General features: G+C 64.6%; 1 protein-coding gene across 1 annotated transcript; it reads left to right on the top strand.

The window, feature by feature from the left end:
• The first annotated feature begins 5026 nt into the window (after positions 1 to 5026).
• CABP7 (calcium binding protein 7) lies at positions 5027 to 12910 on the top strand. Its single transcript, XM_075515974.1, has 5 exons — positions 5027 to 5793; positions 9457 to 9600; positions 10922 to 11034; positions 11697 to 11850; positions 11975 to 12910. The coding sequence occupies exons 1-5, from the start codon at positions 5685 to 5687 to the stop codon at positions 12100 to 12102; spliced, it is 648 nt and encodes a 215-aa protein (XP_075372089.1). The 5' UTR covers positions 5027 to 5684; the 3' UTR covers positions 12103 to 12910.
• Positions 12911 to 16711: the final 3801 nt, after the last annotated feature.

The following is a 16711-nucleotide window of genomic DNA, read 5'->3' as shown; positions in this document are numbered from 1 at the left end:
CCATTTCTAAGCAGTCTTAATGCTCAGCCGTGGGTTTTGGTTTGGAGTCTGACGTCAGCGTTGGCTGTGGCAAAGAAAAGCCGCTCAGTGACCTGCCCGGGACCAGCACCCGCCCGCGTCACAGACGCACGGGTGCTGTAACGTGGGTTTTGTTGCATTTATTCCTCTTCCTGCCGCTGAAGTTCAGCCAGGTGGGGTCAGGGACGGCTTCACCCTCGCGTGGTGCCTCTGCCAGAGCCCTCCCCTTCGCTCCCCTCCCCTGTGCCCCTTCCGAACAGCTGGATCCCACCCTGTGCTGCCGCACTCCTTCCCGGGCAGGCTTCGCTTCTCACAGATCTTTTTTATGCTGTTAATGAGTTTAAGAAGGTCCTTGACTGAGGTCTCTGGGAGTTCCCTCCCCGCTGGGTCTCTTGGCAAGTGGAGTCGCCACTGCCCTCGGCATCCCGGCCACATCCACTTGGAGGGATGCTAAGAACAGGCTCATTGCAATTTTTCCCAGTTTTCATACAGAAACATTTCTCCTAAGCAGACGTCTTGCCTCCTCCCATGGAGGGGCTATTTTCCCGCTTGGGAACCCAAATTAAATGGGGCTCTCAAAGCCTTTCCCCTTCTCCCTTCCCTCCCCACCTGCACCAGCTGCCTGGAGCTTTGCCCGGCGTTTCCACCATCACGGGTGTGATTTGTTCCGAAATACATCCCAGCGCGGGAACGGCCACGGCCATGCTGGGTAGCGGCTCCCGAAACCTCCCCGGTGGCTTATCGCAGCCGCCCTCCGCAGGTTCAGTAGCGGGCGCTGGGAGCTGGCAGCCGGCGTGGCAGCAGGGATAACCTTGCGGCTCGGTACGTTGCAGCCATCCCTCTTCTTCCATCAAGCATTCATTTAAGAAACATTTCACTAAATACCCAGCTGACAGCAACGGCCCTGGGAGATTGATGCCTCCGGTGCCTCCGAGGGCTTGGTGCCAGCAGGTGACTTTAAAATGACACAACGGCCACCCTGGGCTGCTCCCGTCCCCTCCCTGCGCGCAGCGTGAGCGCGGTGTTATATCCCGAAGGACACTGCCCCCAGAAGCATCCTGACTCTGTCCTGGGGTCAGTTATCCATGGGGTTGTCCTGGGGGATCCCATCTCCATCTCTGCCAGGTTTCTCCATTTCTGTGAGCTTTCCCATCCCCATCCCATCCCCATCCCATCCCCATCCCATCCCCATCCCCAACCCATCCCCATCCCATCCCCATCCTGTCCCCATCCCCATCCCCATCCCATCCCCATCCCCATCCCCATCCTATCTCCAACCCCATCCCATCCTATCCCATCCCATCTCCATCCCATCTCCATCCCCATCTTCATCCCATCTCCACCCCCGTCCCTATCCCATCCCATCCCCAGCCCTGTGAGGGATCCCCATCCCATCCCATCCCATCCCATCCCATCCCATCCCATCCCATCCCATCCCATCCTCATCCCCATCCCATCCCATCCCATCCCATCCCATCCCATCCCATCTCCAACCCTGTCCCCATCCCATCCTCATCCCCATCCTCCTCCTCATCCATCCCCCTCCCCACCCCTGGCAGGTTCCCCCTCTCCTCTGCAAGGACAATTGGGAATTTCCGTCGCAGAGACCGGACTTGCGAACACCCAGATAAATGGAGCTGGCAGGATACGCTCAGGGCAGGGAGGGAATCCAGCTCAGGAGTCTCTGCTGGGCAGGGGGACGGCGGGGAGCGAGAAGGGCATCTCAGCCCTGCCAGGGGAGGCTGAGAAAGCAGGCTCGGTAATAAATGAGGAGGAGAAGATTAAATTAAAGATAAATCTGCACCATCCCTGTGCCAGCATGGCTTTATTCCTTTTAATTTTTCCCCCCAGTCTTCCTGAGAGAAATAAAGACGTTGATGTCGGGATGTGAACCCAGGAGCAAGCGCTCTTGAGAGCAAGATCCTCGCAAAGCTGCAGATAAGACGGAAAATGCCAGGCCGGGATCGCGCTTCTCCCTCCTCGTTAGCGGGATCAGCTAATTAGGGTACCACCCGAGAGTGTCGGGAAGGTGCTGCCGTCACGGGAGGGATGAAGGCTTGGGGGGGAGAGGGGAGGAGACCTGCTGGCAAGGCTGCCCCGAGCCCCTGGTAAGAGAAAGGGAGAACTGTGAAGAGGAACCGCTAATAAACTAACGGAGGAATTATGAAAAGGAACATTTGCAACGTCCCAGCGGTGCAGGAAACGTGTAAATCGCCCCGCTGTGGCTGGGATTTTAAGCTGAAATCCCTGGGGTTTGGGGTCGCCACTGCCTCCACCCCTTCATCTCAGTGTGCGGTGCTGGACCGAGGTCTGAGGAAACCAATTCAGAGCTTCTCACCCCAAAATAAGTGAGGATGTTGAAGCAAAGGGGCTGGGGGGCAGAGGGGTGGGTGATGGCACAGATGGTACTGGGGGAAGGTCCCAGCCTTCATCCCATGAGGAAGAGGGCGGTGCGGCCGAGCAGGATGGGGTCTCCAGCCAGGCTCGGGGGAAACGCCGAGACCGCTCCGCTGACGATCCCTAATGAGCAAAAAACCAATCAAGACTTCAAATGCTATTAAGCCGTTGTTTAATTCTCATTTCCCCCCCGTGCCGCGGCGTGCTCACGCCCGCCGTCCCCAGGGATGAAGCAGCAGGAGCCGGGGCGGACCGGCTGCCTCCCCCATCCGCGGGGAAGGCTGCTCCGACAGGTCCCCATTGCTGCCAAGCGTGGAGATCTCCTGGGGGGATCGGTGGGGAAAAGCCCAGAAATGTGCGGTGTTATTCCCGCCGGGGTTTGGGTGGTGAGAAATTCATGAGCTTCCACTCCGGGGCCTCCAGTGGGCAAACGGAGAATTAATTGGGAGGATGTCTTCGTTAAGGTTGAGGAGCAAATTGATCCGCTAAGAAAAAAGGAGGAGATTTTTCAATTAGGCTGCTTTGCCTTTTTGGGCTTCTTTCTCCGCAAAAGCCCAGCATCCAGCCGGACATAAAAATCCAGCATTATTACCAGCATCCTCCCCCTCAGGGCCGTGCTGGGAGCTCAGCCGCAGTATTAGACACCGGAGACTCCCCGTGGGGCGCAGGTCCACCTGCCCCAACACTGTCCCGAGCTCCGGTGAAGGATGAAGTTTTATCAGAGCTGGAAAAAGCCACCCCTGAGCCGTGACATCCCGGGAGGAAGGATCCTGCCCTGGGAGCCGACACCCCGGAGCAGCGGGGATTTGATCAGCCCTGAAATTCCCCAGCTCGGGAGCGTGGCCGTGGTGGTTTTCCACTGCCGGAGAAGGAAATTTCTGCCAGCTAAAAAATAGCTTAAAGGAGACCCCAGCTGGCTAAAACCAACCGGCGGCCGCGCAGGCAGCGCTGCTGGGAGGCGGCTGGGGAAGGGCGATGGGTTTTGGGGGGCCCTGGCATGGGGTCCCGGCCGATGCTCCCGCCGGAGGTGGAAGATTCAGCGGAGGAGCAGGCTGGAGCTGCCCGAAAATTCCCGGCAGCGTTGAATTGAATGAGGCAGCGGCTGAGGCTGAGCACGTGGCCGGGGCGGCTGCAGGATGCCAGGGGGATTTTAATGACAAGGTTGGAGCGGCAGGAGCCCCAGGCCGAAATTTTGGGGGTTCGTGTGACAGTCCCAACATGAGAAGCACATCTGGAGCCTGTCCAGCTGTGCCTCAGTTTCCCCATCGCTCTTGAGCATCTTTGGGATTCAGATGAGCACCTGAGAGGTGCCGACCATCCCCCTTTTTCTTTCCCACCCCGTTACGGCTCTGGGGACATTTTGCCTCTTGCCCCCAATCCCTTCCCTCCCACCACAGCACCTCCAAAGGCAGCCTCCAGCGGGGAGCTGCCTCCCCGTGCCACCGTGCCCATCAGAGAGGTGCCACCAAGGCACGGGGGACACTGTGACCCCCATCTCCCAGCGGGCCGGGGTCTGCCGGGCCCACCCCCACCCAGGGAGACAAGCCAGACAAGGCGGACGGTGGGACTTGGGAGGAGAGCGATCCCAGATCCTGGGCAGCATCCCTGCCCGGGTACCGGGGCACAGACAGATGCCACGGGGACATGGATGCCGTGGGGACGTGGCACGGCAGGGAGCCACCCTGGCACGTGAGCCCAACTGTGGTTAATCAATGACAAAGTGAGAAATAAGGCGAAAAATGTGATCAGGGCTTGGGGGAAGCGGGGGGGGGACACGACTGGAAATGGGAGTGGGGACGGAAGGCTTCGCTCCTGGCCCCGCTTCGCTCCTCTTCCACGGCCCGTTTTTGCCCTGGTGCGGGAGCAGGAGGTCCGGCCGTGGTGTCCCTGCCACCCTGCAGCGCCCTGGGGACCTCGGGGTGACGACTGCCCTGGCCCAGGGTGCTGTGTGCAGGGACTTTGGGGTGGCGATGGCCTGGGGTGCTGCCTGTGGGGCCCTCAGGGTGATGGCAGCCCAGGGCGCCAAGTGTGGGCACCCCGCGATGGCGACTGCCCGGGCATGGGGTGCCACGCGCAGGGACCTCGGGGCGATGCCAGCCCGGGCTGCTGCGCGCAGGGACCCTGGGATGGCGACTGCCCCGGAACAGGGTGCCGTGTGCGGGGACCTCGGGGTGCTGGCCGCCCTGGTCCAGGGGGCTGCGTGCAGGGGCTTTGGGGTGATGACGGCCTGGGGTGCCACGTGCGGGGACCTCGGGGTGCCGGCTGCCCGGGCACGGGGTGCTGCGTGTGGGGACCCTGGGGTGGCAACCGCCTGGACGCGGGGTGCCACAGGGACCCACCGCCTCTGGCGCTGGCACCGGGGCTGCTGCTCTCCGCCAGCCGGCACCCACCGAGCACCCACCCCGGCCGGCTGCCCCAGCCCCTCCGGCAGCGCCGGGGCAGGATCCGGCCCGGGACGCTCACGGGTGGCTGTGACACCCTCTCTGCCGCAACTCCCCCCCCCCCCCGGGGAGGCACCACCCCCGCCCCCCGCCCCCAGCCCCATTTGCCAGGCGGGACCATTCAAAACCCGCCCGGCCCCGCCGCTTCTCCCCGGATTCCGCCGCCGCTTCCCGGGGCCGCGGCCGAGGATGCTCCGTCTGCCGGCGGCGGCGGGGGGGGAGCGTGTGCGCGGCGCCGGGGGCTGAGCCAGCGGCGGGGAGCCGAGCCCCGGCCCTGCCCGGGACACTTGGCGGGGAGGAAGAAGAGGAGGAGGAGGGAGGAGGAAGAAGAAGAGGCCGTCCTCGGCCTCGGCCCCGCCATGCCGGGCCCCGCCGGGGAGCGTGGCCCGGCGGCAGCGGCCCCCCGGGGGCTGTGAGCGGCCCGGGGCTGGCGGAGGGGGGGCCCCGGAGCGGCATGGCCAGCCCCGTCCCCCCCGCCGCCGCCGCCGCCGCCGCCGGGATTTAGCCGGTGCCTGGATGCTTTCGCCTCCCGTTGCCACTTCGGGCGGGCATGTGCGCGGGGGAACCGGGCCGCCCCCAGCCTCCTCCGGCGCGGACCCCCCCGGCGCCCTGACTCCCCGGTGAGGGGCTCCGCCGCCAGCCCCGTCCCGCCGCCGGCCCCGGAGGACCGGGAGCGCCCGCCCGCCCGCCCTGGCCCCCCTGGCCGGTGGGTGCCGGGCGGGGGGCGGCGGGCACCGGTAACTTGTTTTCAGCGTACCCCGGTACCGGCTGGGGCCCCCCCCCCGAGGAGATTTGGGTCTAAACTTTGGCTCTCTGGAAGCCCCGAAGATGCCTTTCCACCCGGTGACGGCGGCTTTGATGTACCGGGGCATCTACACCATCCCCAACATCCTCGCCGAGCAGCACCCCGTGGAGATCCCCGAGGACGAGCTGGAGGGTGAGCGGGCGGCGGCCGGGGGTGCGCCCGGGGCTGCGGGGCTGGGGGTGCGCGGCCCCCCCGGCGCCCTGGGGGGGGCGAGCGGGATGCGGAGGGCTGGCTGGCTGGGGAAGAGGAGGAGGAGGGGAGGAAGGAGAGCGTGGGAGAGAGCCGGGCAGCGGGGGGGGGGGGGGGGACGGGGGACGGGGGGGGGCCCGGCCCCGCTGTGGCCGCTGTGACAATATGACACAGCAGGGACCGGCGGTGGCGGCGCGGGGCCGGACCCCCCCGGCGTGGCGGGGCCACCCTCCCCGCTGTCATATTATGACAGTGACTGGCGGCGCGGGGGGCCCCGGGGGCGGCCGTCACCCGTGTCACCCCACCCGGGTCACGGCAGCCCCACGCAGCCCCGGTGCCACCGGGCTCCGGCCGGGAGGAGCGGCCGCCGGGGCTCTGCCCACCCGTGCGATGAGCGGGGCCGGTCTCAGCTCGCTATCGCCAGAATGGTTTTTTCCACCCCAAAAGTTTGCCGGGGCGGCGGGACGGGCGCTGCCGGTACCCCCAGGCCGGCCCGGCTCGGGGGGTCCCCGGGGAGCCCCGCTCTGCTGGGCGCGGGGGGAAAGGGGCTGCAGCCCCCGCAGCCCCCGGCCTCCACCGCTGCCCCGGCACCGGCACCGCAGGGTAAACTGAGGCACGGGGCGGCCCCACGCGCGGCCCCGCCGCGCCTCCGGGGGGAGGACGGAGGGGGCTCGGCACCAGGCCTGGAGCCCCTGGGGGGTCCCCGTGGGGAAACTGAGGCACGGAGCCCCGAGGCCGCGGGGGGTGAGGGGCTCCTGCCCCAAAGCCTGGCCGGGAGCCCCGAGCAGGCAGGGAGCCGGGCGCAGGCCGGGCGTGCAAGGGCGTGCGTGTGCCCACAGCTCTGCAGGTTGTGTGCGTGTGCGCTTACGTGCCCACTTACAGCCTCACTGCAGGGGTTGTGTGTGCGTGGGTGCACGAGCGTGTACACCCGCACCTTCCTACAGCCCCGCCGCACGTTCCGCGTGTGCGCTCACGCATTTTTATGCACACGCACAGCCTCGCTGCAGGGTGTCCGTGTGAGCGTGCGCGCGTGTGTGTGTGTGCGTGTACACGCGGGCGGCCTCGCTGCAGCGCGTGTGTGCGCACACGTACAGCCTGGCTGCAGGGTGTGTGCGCACACGTACGGCGTCAGAGCAGGACGGGTTCATGTGCACAGCCCTGCTGCAGAGAGAGCGTGTGTGCGTGCATGCACAAGTACAGCTTCGCTGCAAGGGGTGTGCGTGCGTGCACAAGTACCTCACTGCGCCGTGGCTCTGCCTGTGTCTGCGTGCGTGCACGCGCAAGTACAGCAGCGCTGCAAGGAGCGTGCGTGCGCGTGTGCACGCGCAGGTACAGGATCGGTGCAAGGCGCGTGTGCGCGCAGCCTCGCTGCAGCGTGTGCCCGTGCATCGATGTGCGCGTGCGCAGCCTCGCTGCAGCGCGTGTGTGCACGCTCGCCGCGTGCGTGCACGTGCGTCAGGGCGTTGTGGCGACGCGCCCAGCCTCGCGCAGCACCGACGGGTGCCGACGGGCCCCGGGGTGCTCCCGGCCCAGGGCTCCCCCCCAGCACCCCACCTGCGGCCGCACGCCCGCTGCGCCGCGTGGCCGTGGGGATCGATGGCAGCGGCGGAAGCCCCAAGGTGACCCTGCGAGGCACCAGACACCCGCGCCGCTGCGGGGGGGCCGTGCTGCCACCTGCTCCCACCTCCCCCCGGTCACCCTCCGGTTTGGGGGGACGTTTGTGACACCCAGGCACCCTCCTGGCCCCGCAGCCGCCCCTCGGGGCTCTGCGTTGGGGCTGAGAAGATGCAGGGTGCAAACCGGGGCAGGGTGCTGCTGGCTCGGCCAGGAAGAGTCAGGGTGCCCCAGCTGGGGGGGGGGACACCCCCAAAGGGACCCCAGCTCGGCCACTGCTGGGGCTTGTCCTTGCTTTTCCCCCAACACCCTGAGCTGGGTGACGGGGAACCACCTTTGTGCGGTCTGGGGTGAGCATCCTCGAAGGACGAATTCTGAGGATGCCTGGATGGGAGCGGGGCTCCCCGCGAGCGCAGGGGGAACCAGGAGCATCCCCCTGCCCAGGCAGGGACGCTGGCCATGGAGAAGCTTTACCCATCAGGCTGGCAGGCCAAAACCCCCCAGAACTCCCCCATAAAGCCTCAGAAGACATCACCGATGGGCCATCATCCAGGCAGGGACGTCCCCAAGTGCTGCGGATCGATAGCACAACCCTACATGGGTTCCCCCCCCCCCAAAACAAAGTTCTCGGCCCCCGTTTCTCCTGCCGGGCTCCTCCAACACGAACCCCTCCGGCAGCTGGCAAAGACCTGCGCGTTCCTGCTGCCCGGTGCTGGCAGCTTTGCCACCTGGTGAAGGAAGAGGGCACCGACATCCCGGCCCGGCTTCCCGGCGTTCCCGATATGAACTCGCCTGGTCCCTTCTTTCCCATCAGCCTGGTTCGAGGTCCCCGTGTCGGGGGGCATCAGAAGGGCAGAAACTCCCCCAAAAAGGCATAAAGCCCCAAGCGCAGCAGGAGGCGGGATGGAGCCGATGGGCTCCACGAGGCTTTTGGGTGGGTGATAGCCGTGCGGCATGGCGAGTGCCGTGCCTCAGTTTCCCCACTGCCCTCTGAGCTCGGCACAGCCTCTCCCTGCCACCCCACCGGGATCTTCCCCCGCGCCCCGGGGCTCATTTTGAGACAGAGACCCCAAATCCTCCCACTTTCTCCCTGCCTCCATCCCATCTTCCTCTGCACAGGAGAGGGCCGAACACCGAAGCGACCCCCATGACAGTAGGTATTTTTTTTGGCTGAAGCGCGGCACAGCTCCGGCACCCCCCCTGTAACCCCGTGATGGGTGCAATGTCCCCAGGGAGAACGTAGCTGCTGGCACACCCGGCACCCAGCACCCTCCCGCGGCAGTACCCGGGGCACAGGGATGCTCCCAGCTGGGTGCTGCAGCACTGTGGGGGTCTCCCCCCCCGCAGTCCCCCCCCAGCAGGTACCCAAAGCTTGGGCACGTCCCAGGAGGGCATTTTTGGGGCAGGATGCTGGGTTTTCGGCTGTGGAGGGCCGGGCGGCGGCAAGGGCAGGGTGGGTGCTGTGAGAGGGCGGCCGGAGTTGGAGCAAAGACCCTGGGACGTGTTGGTGTCCCCTTGGGAGGTCAGACGCTTCTCGGGGCAGCTGTGGGGGCACAGGCTGCTGGGGACACTGTGTGTGTGTGTGTGTGTGTGCGCGCAGGTGCCCGTGCTGCCTCGCACACCCCTCCTGGTACCCCCCCTCGCACAACCACCCCCCGACACCCAGACCCCAGCACACACCCACCGCCCACTTGCACCCTGTCACACACCCTTGCCCCCATCACAGCCCAGCCCGTAACACCCCCCAGGACACACACACACGCACGCACGCACACACACACACACAGAGTGTTGCTTGGGGGGTCTCTGCAGGGGTGGCAGCCCCTCCTGCCGTGCCTCAGTTTCCCCTCTGTAAGGGGGACCCCACTGTGGCCGGAGGGATGGGTGGGTCATCTGAGGCCACCAGCGCTGCCCATGGGGGACCTGTGGGGACTGGGGCTGGGGGTGCCGGGGCCGGGGGGGTGGCCGGACTGATCTCCGCTCCCCCCACAGAGATCCGCGAAGCCTTCAAGGTGTTCGACCGGGATGGCAACGGCTTCATCTCCAAGCAGGAGCTGGGCACGGCCATGCGCTCCCTGGGCTACATGCCCAACGAGGTGGAGCTGGAAGTCATCATCCAGCGCCTCGACATGGACGGTAGGACCCTGGCACCCTGGGACGAGGACGGGGACGGGGACAGGACCCCCAGCACCCTCCCTTTGGTGAAACACCCAATTTGCCCCGTTTCCGCCCCGCTGGCTGGTGGCTGCCAGACCTGACGTGGGATGTGGAAGGGCCTGATCCAGGCTCTGCCTCGTGCCCGGAGCCTCCTGCTCATCCACCATCACCATCGTCATCACCACCCCAGCTTCGTTTAGGAGGATTTAACAATCCTGGAGCGCTTGCGGGTGGGAACGGCACCTCTTCTGGCTCGGCAAACCTGCCGGGACCGGGCTGCTGGGCTGGATCCTGCACCCCGGGCTGGATCCTGCACCCCGGGCCATGCCCACCACCCAGCAGACCAGGCTGGCCGTGCGCCTCCAGCACTCGCTGCCGCTGTCGGCCTGTCCCTGTCGCTCCCGCACTCACTGGGACCTTAAAGAGCTCGTTAATTTATTGGTTTCCTTTTTTTCCCCCATTTAAAAGCCTTTCCGGCAGCGCTGCCAAGCCGCCGCTCCCTTCATTACTCATCGTTAGTGCCGGCCTGACAGCCCCGACACCAGCATCCTCCACGGCCGCAGGATACGGCCAGCCCGGCGGCACCCTGCCCCCGCCCCCTCCCAGCACCCCCCGGGTCACGGCCACCACAGGGGTCCCCAATTGGCATCGGGGTCCCAGCTGGAATTGGGGTTCCAGCTGGTGTTCGGGGTCCTGGATGGTGTTGGGGGTCCCCATCCAGCATTGGGGGGTCCCAGATGGCACTGGGGTGCCAGCCGGCACTGGGGACCCCAGCCAGTGTTGGGCGCCCTGGCCAATGTTGGGGGATCCCTAGCTTTGCTGGACGTCCCCAGCTGGTGTTGGGGTCCCTGGCTGGTTTCGGGGGTCCCTGGCCAGCAATGGGGTCCTGGTCGGTACTGGGGGTCTCCAGCCAGTTTGGGGGTCCCTGGCTGCTGAAGTCTGAGAGTCCAAGGTCCCATATCACTGGCCATTGTGGGGTGGATGGGCAAGATCGGGGGGCTCTGGGCGCTGCCCGAGCCCCCCAGGTGCTGTGCCCAGGAGCAGGGTCCCCCCAGGCAGCCCCGGAGCAGGGTGTCCCCAGCAGTGCCAAGCCCAGGAGTGGGATCCCCCCAACAAACACCGAGGCTTGGAGCGGGGCCCCCAGGCTGCGCGTGGGTGTACCTCCGAGCATCCCCAGGTCCAGGCAGGGGGTGCCCCCCCCCCCAGCAGCCCCATGGGGACCCTTCTGGCGGGGGCGGGGGGGTGTCGCACGTGTCCCCATGCCCGGGCAGGGGGTGACGGCCGCCTCCGTGTCCCGCAGGCGACGGGCAGGTGGACTTTGAGGAGTTCGTGACGTTACTGGGGCCCAAGCTGTCCACCTCGGGCATCCCGGAGAAGTTCCACGGCACAGACTTCGACACCGTCTTCTGGAAGGTAGGGACCCCCCCCCACCTCCCAGCTGGGGGGTCCAGCGCCCGAGAGCCCCGGAGGACGGCTCGGGTTCAGGGTCAGGGTCAGGGCAAGGTTGGGGTTGGGGTTAAGGTTAGGGTCAGGGTTAGGATTAGGGTCAAGGCTGGTGTTGGGTTTAGGGTGAGGGTGAAGGTTAGGCTCCGGATCGAGCTCTGGGTTCAGGTCAGGGTTCGAGTTGGTTTAAGGGTTGGGGCTGGGGTCAGAGCTGGGCTCAGGGTCAGGGTCAGGGTTAGGATTGAGGTCAGGGCTGGGATTAGGGTGAGGGTCAAGCTCAGGCTCCAGGCTAAGGTTAGTGGAGAGGTTAGGCTTAGGCTCAGGGCTGGGGTCAGGCTCAGGGTCAGGGTTAGGAAACACCAGCCTGAGGCTCTTCTGTGCCTGCCTTGGCACGGGGTGGCGGACGGCGCGGGGCTGGGCACCCACTGGGTGCCCTTCTTGGGAGCCACCAGCCCCGCTCTGCCAGGGAGTCAGCAGGACACCAGCCCTTTTCCCACCAAAAATGGGGGGATCCATCCAAAACGCAGCACCCAAGGGTGCCAGGGGACCCCACAGCACCGCCGCAGCCCCCTTGGCGGGGTCCCCCCGTGGGGTCAGCCCCCGCCCGAGCCCTCCCCACCCGCTCCCCGCAGTGTGACATGCAGAAGCTGACGGTGGACGAGCTGAAGCGGCTGCTGTACGACACCTTCTGCGAACACCTCTCCATGAAGGACATCGAGAACATCATCATGACGGAGGAGGAGAGCCACATGGGCACGGCCGAGGAGTGCCCCGTCGACGTGGAGAGTGAGTGCCAGGCGGCCGGGGACACCAAATACCCCCCCCCAGCCCCGACGCCACGGGGATGGCACCCGGTGCCCGGGGTGCCTGGGGGGGCATTGGGGTAACCCCCCGGCTCTCCCCCCCCCAGCCTGCTCCAGCCAGCAGATCCGGCAGACCTGCGTGCGGAAGAGCCTCATCTGCGCCTTCGCCATCGCCTTCATCATCAGCGTGATGCTCATCGCCGCCAACCAGGTGCTGCGCAGCGGCATGAAGTAGCGGGGCCGCCCCGAGCGCCTGCCTCCGGCCACCGACGGGGAGCCGCACCTATAGCGAGGAGTATAGAGATATATATTTATATATATATATCCATATTTGAATCAGACACACCCACCCCCCCCGGGAGGGGGGGCAAACCCGAGGAGGGGAGGCCCGCACTGGGTCGCTGCTGTCCGGGGCGATGCGATCGCATGGCTGTTTGCAGAACATGGAAACTTTGATAAAGACACACAAACACACAAAAAACCCTCCCTCGCCAGGAAAAAAAAACCAAACTGTAAGTGCATGTAACGTGCATGGAGCCCCGTGTGCTGCCCCCTCCCGCGCCGGGGGCGGATTGCCCCCCGGGCGTAGGATCCCGTCGGATACGCCGATACTAGCGTCCATAGCTCTATATTTATGATAAAAACCAAATCATCCCCTAAGCAATACACGCGCCTGAGATGGTTTCTAGTTTGAGATGGGAGCGTTTGCATGGACTTGGCTGCCAAGGGCTGGATGTCACCCCCCGCCCCCGCCCCCCGCCCGGGCCCCGTGCCGTGCCTCGGTTTCCCCACCTGCCAGATGGGGGGACGACGCTGACCTCCTGCTTGATGCACTTTGAGCCGATCCCCCTGGGAAGAGCCGGAGCGACCCCGAGGCCGGGGAGCCTGCCCTGCACACCCCCGAGCCCCCCCAGCCTGTATGTAGCACCCACCTGGGCACTGGACTGGTTCGGATTTGGGGCCGTTTCCCATTCTTTGGAGTTGTTTTTGGTTGTGGTTTTTTTTTTTTTCCCTTTTCCTGGTTGGTTGTTTCCGATCTGAAATAAAACTGGGATTTCTGAAGTGCTCTGGGCTGCTGGGGCTCCTGGCGATGTGGGGGGACATGGGGGGGCAGTGGTGGGGCAGGGGTGGGAACAGGCGCGGGGTGATGGGTGCCAGGCGGGTGTAGGGCCGTGAGAGCACCCATGGGTGCTGCTGAGCCGTGGCCAGTGTGTGGCCGAGTCCTCCCGGCAAGGGAGGTGGGCAATGGCCAGGGGTCTGTGGCCCCCCCAGCACCCCGGGGGGCCGGAGCATCCCCAAACCTGAGGCTGGAGGGGACCCAGCTCCTTCCCGGTGGCTCCCACCAGTGCCGGGGGGTTACACCCCGTGTCCCCTACCCCGACCCGGCCGTGGGTCCTGCCCTTTCCCGTGGATCGGTGCGAGCGCCGAGCGGTTGTAGGAGAGGGGCACGGGGGGGGGCTCAGAGAGGGTTTGGGGGGTCACCGTCCCCGGGCCGGGCTGGGGATCCTGCCCCGAGGCTGGCAGGGAGGGGAGCACCCCTGTTACTCCTGATTTACACCATGGGGGGGGGGCTGCCCCGGGTGTAACCCCCCCGCGCTGCGTGTCGCCGTCCTGCTGATGGAAACACGGCCGTGCTCCCGCAGACCTCCGTGGCAATCACGTCTGCGCGTGCTCGGGGGGCCGCACCCGCCTAATGGATCGCCTTCCCCGAGCCCCCGGATGATGCATTTTTAATGACAAATAGATTAAAATAATAAATAAAAACACGGGAAGCTCTCGGTGCCGTGAGTGTATCGGGCAAGGCTGCTGCCCCCCGCCGCAGGCGGTGCCGGGGGGTGGCCTCGTGTGGAACGGGGCCGGAGGAGACCATCCCCGGGGCGTCGGGGCTGGGGCAACCCCAGCCTTCATCTCCCTGGAGCCCTGTTTGACGCTCGCATGGGGAAAACACATTTCCTTGCGCCTGCCCGGGATTTCCCACCCTCCAGACGGCCTCCCCAGCACCGAGAGGGGGGACACCCCCTTTTTGGGCTGCCAGAAGGAATCGGCTGCGTTTATTGATTTGGGTTGTTGGTTTGGGGTTGGTTTTTGTTTTTTTTTTTTGATTTCGTATAATTTATCAAACAAATTGAACCGAACGTCCAAATGAGAAATGAAAATGGGAAGTGCTCCACAGCAGTGAAATCATTTCGGCTGCCTCGCAAAGTCGGGGAGGCTCTGCGCCCGTAATGAAATTTCATCCATCTCCCCACAGAAAGTTTTGATTTTTTATGAACCGGCGTTTCCAAAGGAAGCCACGTGGCCTCGGAGATGTGTATATATATATGTATTTTTAACCAGATCTATTATAGACACTGTGAATAAACATAAGGGGGCCGAAAAGAAAAAGAGGACAATTTAATTTGCTAGAAAATACAATAACATAAAAGAAAAATTAGATAAAAGGAATAATGTGATTCCCCCAAGCTCAGCTTTTCAAAGCTGCTCAATTAATTTTAATGGGAATTGGGAGAACGGATTTCTTCAGGCAGGCTTGGAGATCGCAGCTCCCGATTCAGGAGCAGCCAGGCAGCACGGGGTCCCGGCCATGTTCCCTGCACGCCGGCCTCGCACCGCTCTGCCGCAGCCAGGGACGGCTCATTGCGGCTGCCGCGAGACAGCGATGCTCCTCACTAATTTAATTAAATGCTCGCTAGGAAAGGAAAAAAAAAATCTTACTATGCGAGCGCTGCAGCAGGACGAGGGGAGGTGGGAGGGAGAAGGACCCTGCGTGGGCGCTGCTGTCGGTCCCCGCCGGACAGAGCAAAACGGCAGGAAAACTACCGGGGTTTGCAGTGCTGAGGCTGCCATAGCGCCGACGAGTGCTTTGGGATAGGAAGGGAAGAAGTTGGTAAAGGTTATTTCTCTCTCTGGCGCTGCAAGCAGTGTGGGGTGCTCTCAGCCCCATCCCTGTCCCTGTCCCTTCTCCCCAGCCCCTTCCCTATCCCTGTCCCCTCCTCATCCCTGTCCATCCCCATCCCCGTCCCCATTCCCATCCCTGTCCCCATCCCCGTCCCCATCGCCAACCCCATCCTGTCCCCATCCCCCTTCCCATCCCGTCCCCATTCCCACCCCCGTCCCCCTCCTCTCCCAGCAAGAGCTGCCAGAGGACACCAGGCAGAGCCCAGCGGGGCTGCGCCTTGGCAGGGGCCCAGGAGCTGCTCATTTCCCTAAAAGCTTCCCGATAAATTACTCCCGCTCTTGCTCTATAAAAGGCACTTTGGCTCGTGCCGTCGCTAACGGGCCGCAGCTCCCCACCGCCCACCCCAGGGCACCCGGGACCCGCCGGGGACGCTGAGCCCCACGGGGCCGTGCGCATCCCTGCAGCATCCTTTGGGAGCCGGGTACCAGCCGTCCCGCGGGGCTGCGTGGGAGCGAGGGAAGGAGCCGAGAGCCCCGTCCTGCTTCGGCGTTCTCCTCCCTGCCGTGCAGCTCTCTGCAAACAGCCTTTTCCCCCAGGTTAGTCCACGCCGGCTGCGTCCCGTCCCCAGCAGTGATACATGCCATCATTACATCTCCTGACACCACGCTGTAAAATACACCCCCATAAAAGCCTGTAATTTACAGGCTCCTACAAGTACCTGGGAGTTGCACGGCTCCATGAATACACGACGCCCTACGAGCGATGCTCGGCTCGGCCCTGAAGGCCGGAGATCGTACAAGCTTTTGCAGGAAAACCCGATTTTAATTAAATCCCCTCGCCAGCCCCTGTCCGCCTCCCGTGGACAGGCTGGTGCTTGGCAGGGAACGCTCCCGCTCTCGCCTTTCAGGCTTTACTGGGAGTTTCTGCGTCACCAGCAGCTCATCTCTTGGGGAGTGAGGAATAGCACGGAGGGGCTGCGGCTGCATTTGTGTTTTACGCTGTAATTTTCATTTACAGTTCAGTTTTGCAGCTCGCCCAGGGAGCTGCCTGGTGCTCCAGCCTGCTCGGCCGGCGACTTGTTTCTCTACCAAATTTAAGCTGGATCTGGGGAGCAGTTTCAGAGCCGTGAAGCTTGCGAGTGTTGGGTAAAGCAACACCTCCCGGACCAGCCGCCCTCCCAGGGATGCTCCAAAACACGCCGGGACCGGAGCACACGGAGCAGGGAGGGGACCTGGGCGCTGATGCAGGCATGTCTCCAAACACGGGCGAGGAACTGCGAAGTATTTTGACGGCTGATTGTGAAACAGCCGGCACATGCTCCGCCGCCGTCCTCAAAACATCCGCAGGAGAGACGGGAGCGGGTGTTCTTTGATTTGCCTCTGCCGGCAGCGGTGGCGGCAGCCGTGGCCTGGTTAGGAAGGTGCCCGTGCGCATGGCCTGGCTGCCACTGCCTCGACTCAGGCTTGAAGCCGTTTGTCACCCTTTGAAGTCAGCGGAGCGGTGGGGGTGATGGGCTGAGCCCCCCCAGCAGCCCCCGGCTCCCCGGGGCTCTCCCCCTGCGCCGTGCTGGATGCACATCACAGCAGGTTGGAGAGAGCAGCCAAAGCTGCTCCTGTGATGGCTGAGAGCAGAGCCCGGCAGCTCGCGCCCCAGCTCCGGAGCATCCCACAGCCCCTTTGGGGTTCCCCCTCCTCCATTTGGCCTCCTGCAGCTGTGCAACCTCTGCATTCAGGGCAGGGGTCCCCTTCCTCCAGGGGACTCCGATTTATCCCCAAATAGGTGCCACATGGGTGCTCTTGTTTCCCCGCACGTGCCGGCTCCTGCAAAGGGAGGCGAGGACGGGACACAGGGCTGATGCCGCGTCCTCTGAGCCCAAGCCCTGGGCTCCCGCTCTCCAAAGACCAGCAAGCACAGGGCTCAGCAGAGCAACCGCAGTCACACCGGG

Source organism: Mycteria americana, chromosome 13 (genome assembly GCF_035582795.1).
Source record: "Mycteria americana isolate JAX WOST 10 ecotype Jacksonville Zoo and Gardens chromosome 13, USCA_MyAme_1.0, whole genome shotgun sequence".
Classification (NCBI taxonomy): Eukaryota; Metazoa; Chordata; class Aves; order Ciconiiformes; family Ciconiidae; genus Mycteria; species Mycteria americana.
Note: the sequence above shows the minus strand (reverse complement) of the source record. Positions and strands in the feature narration are given on the sequence as shown.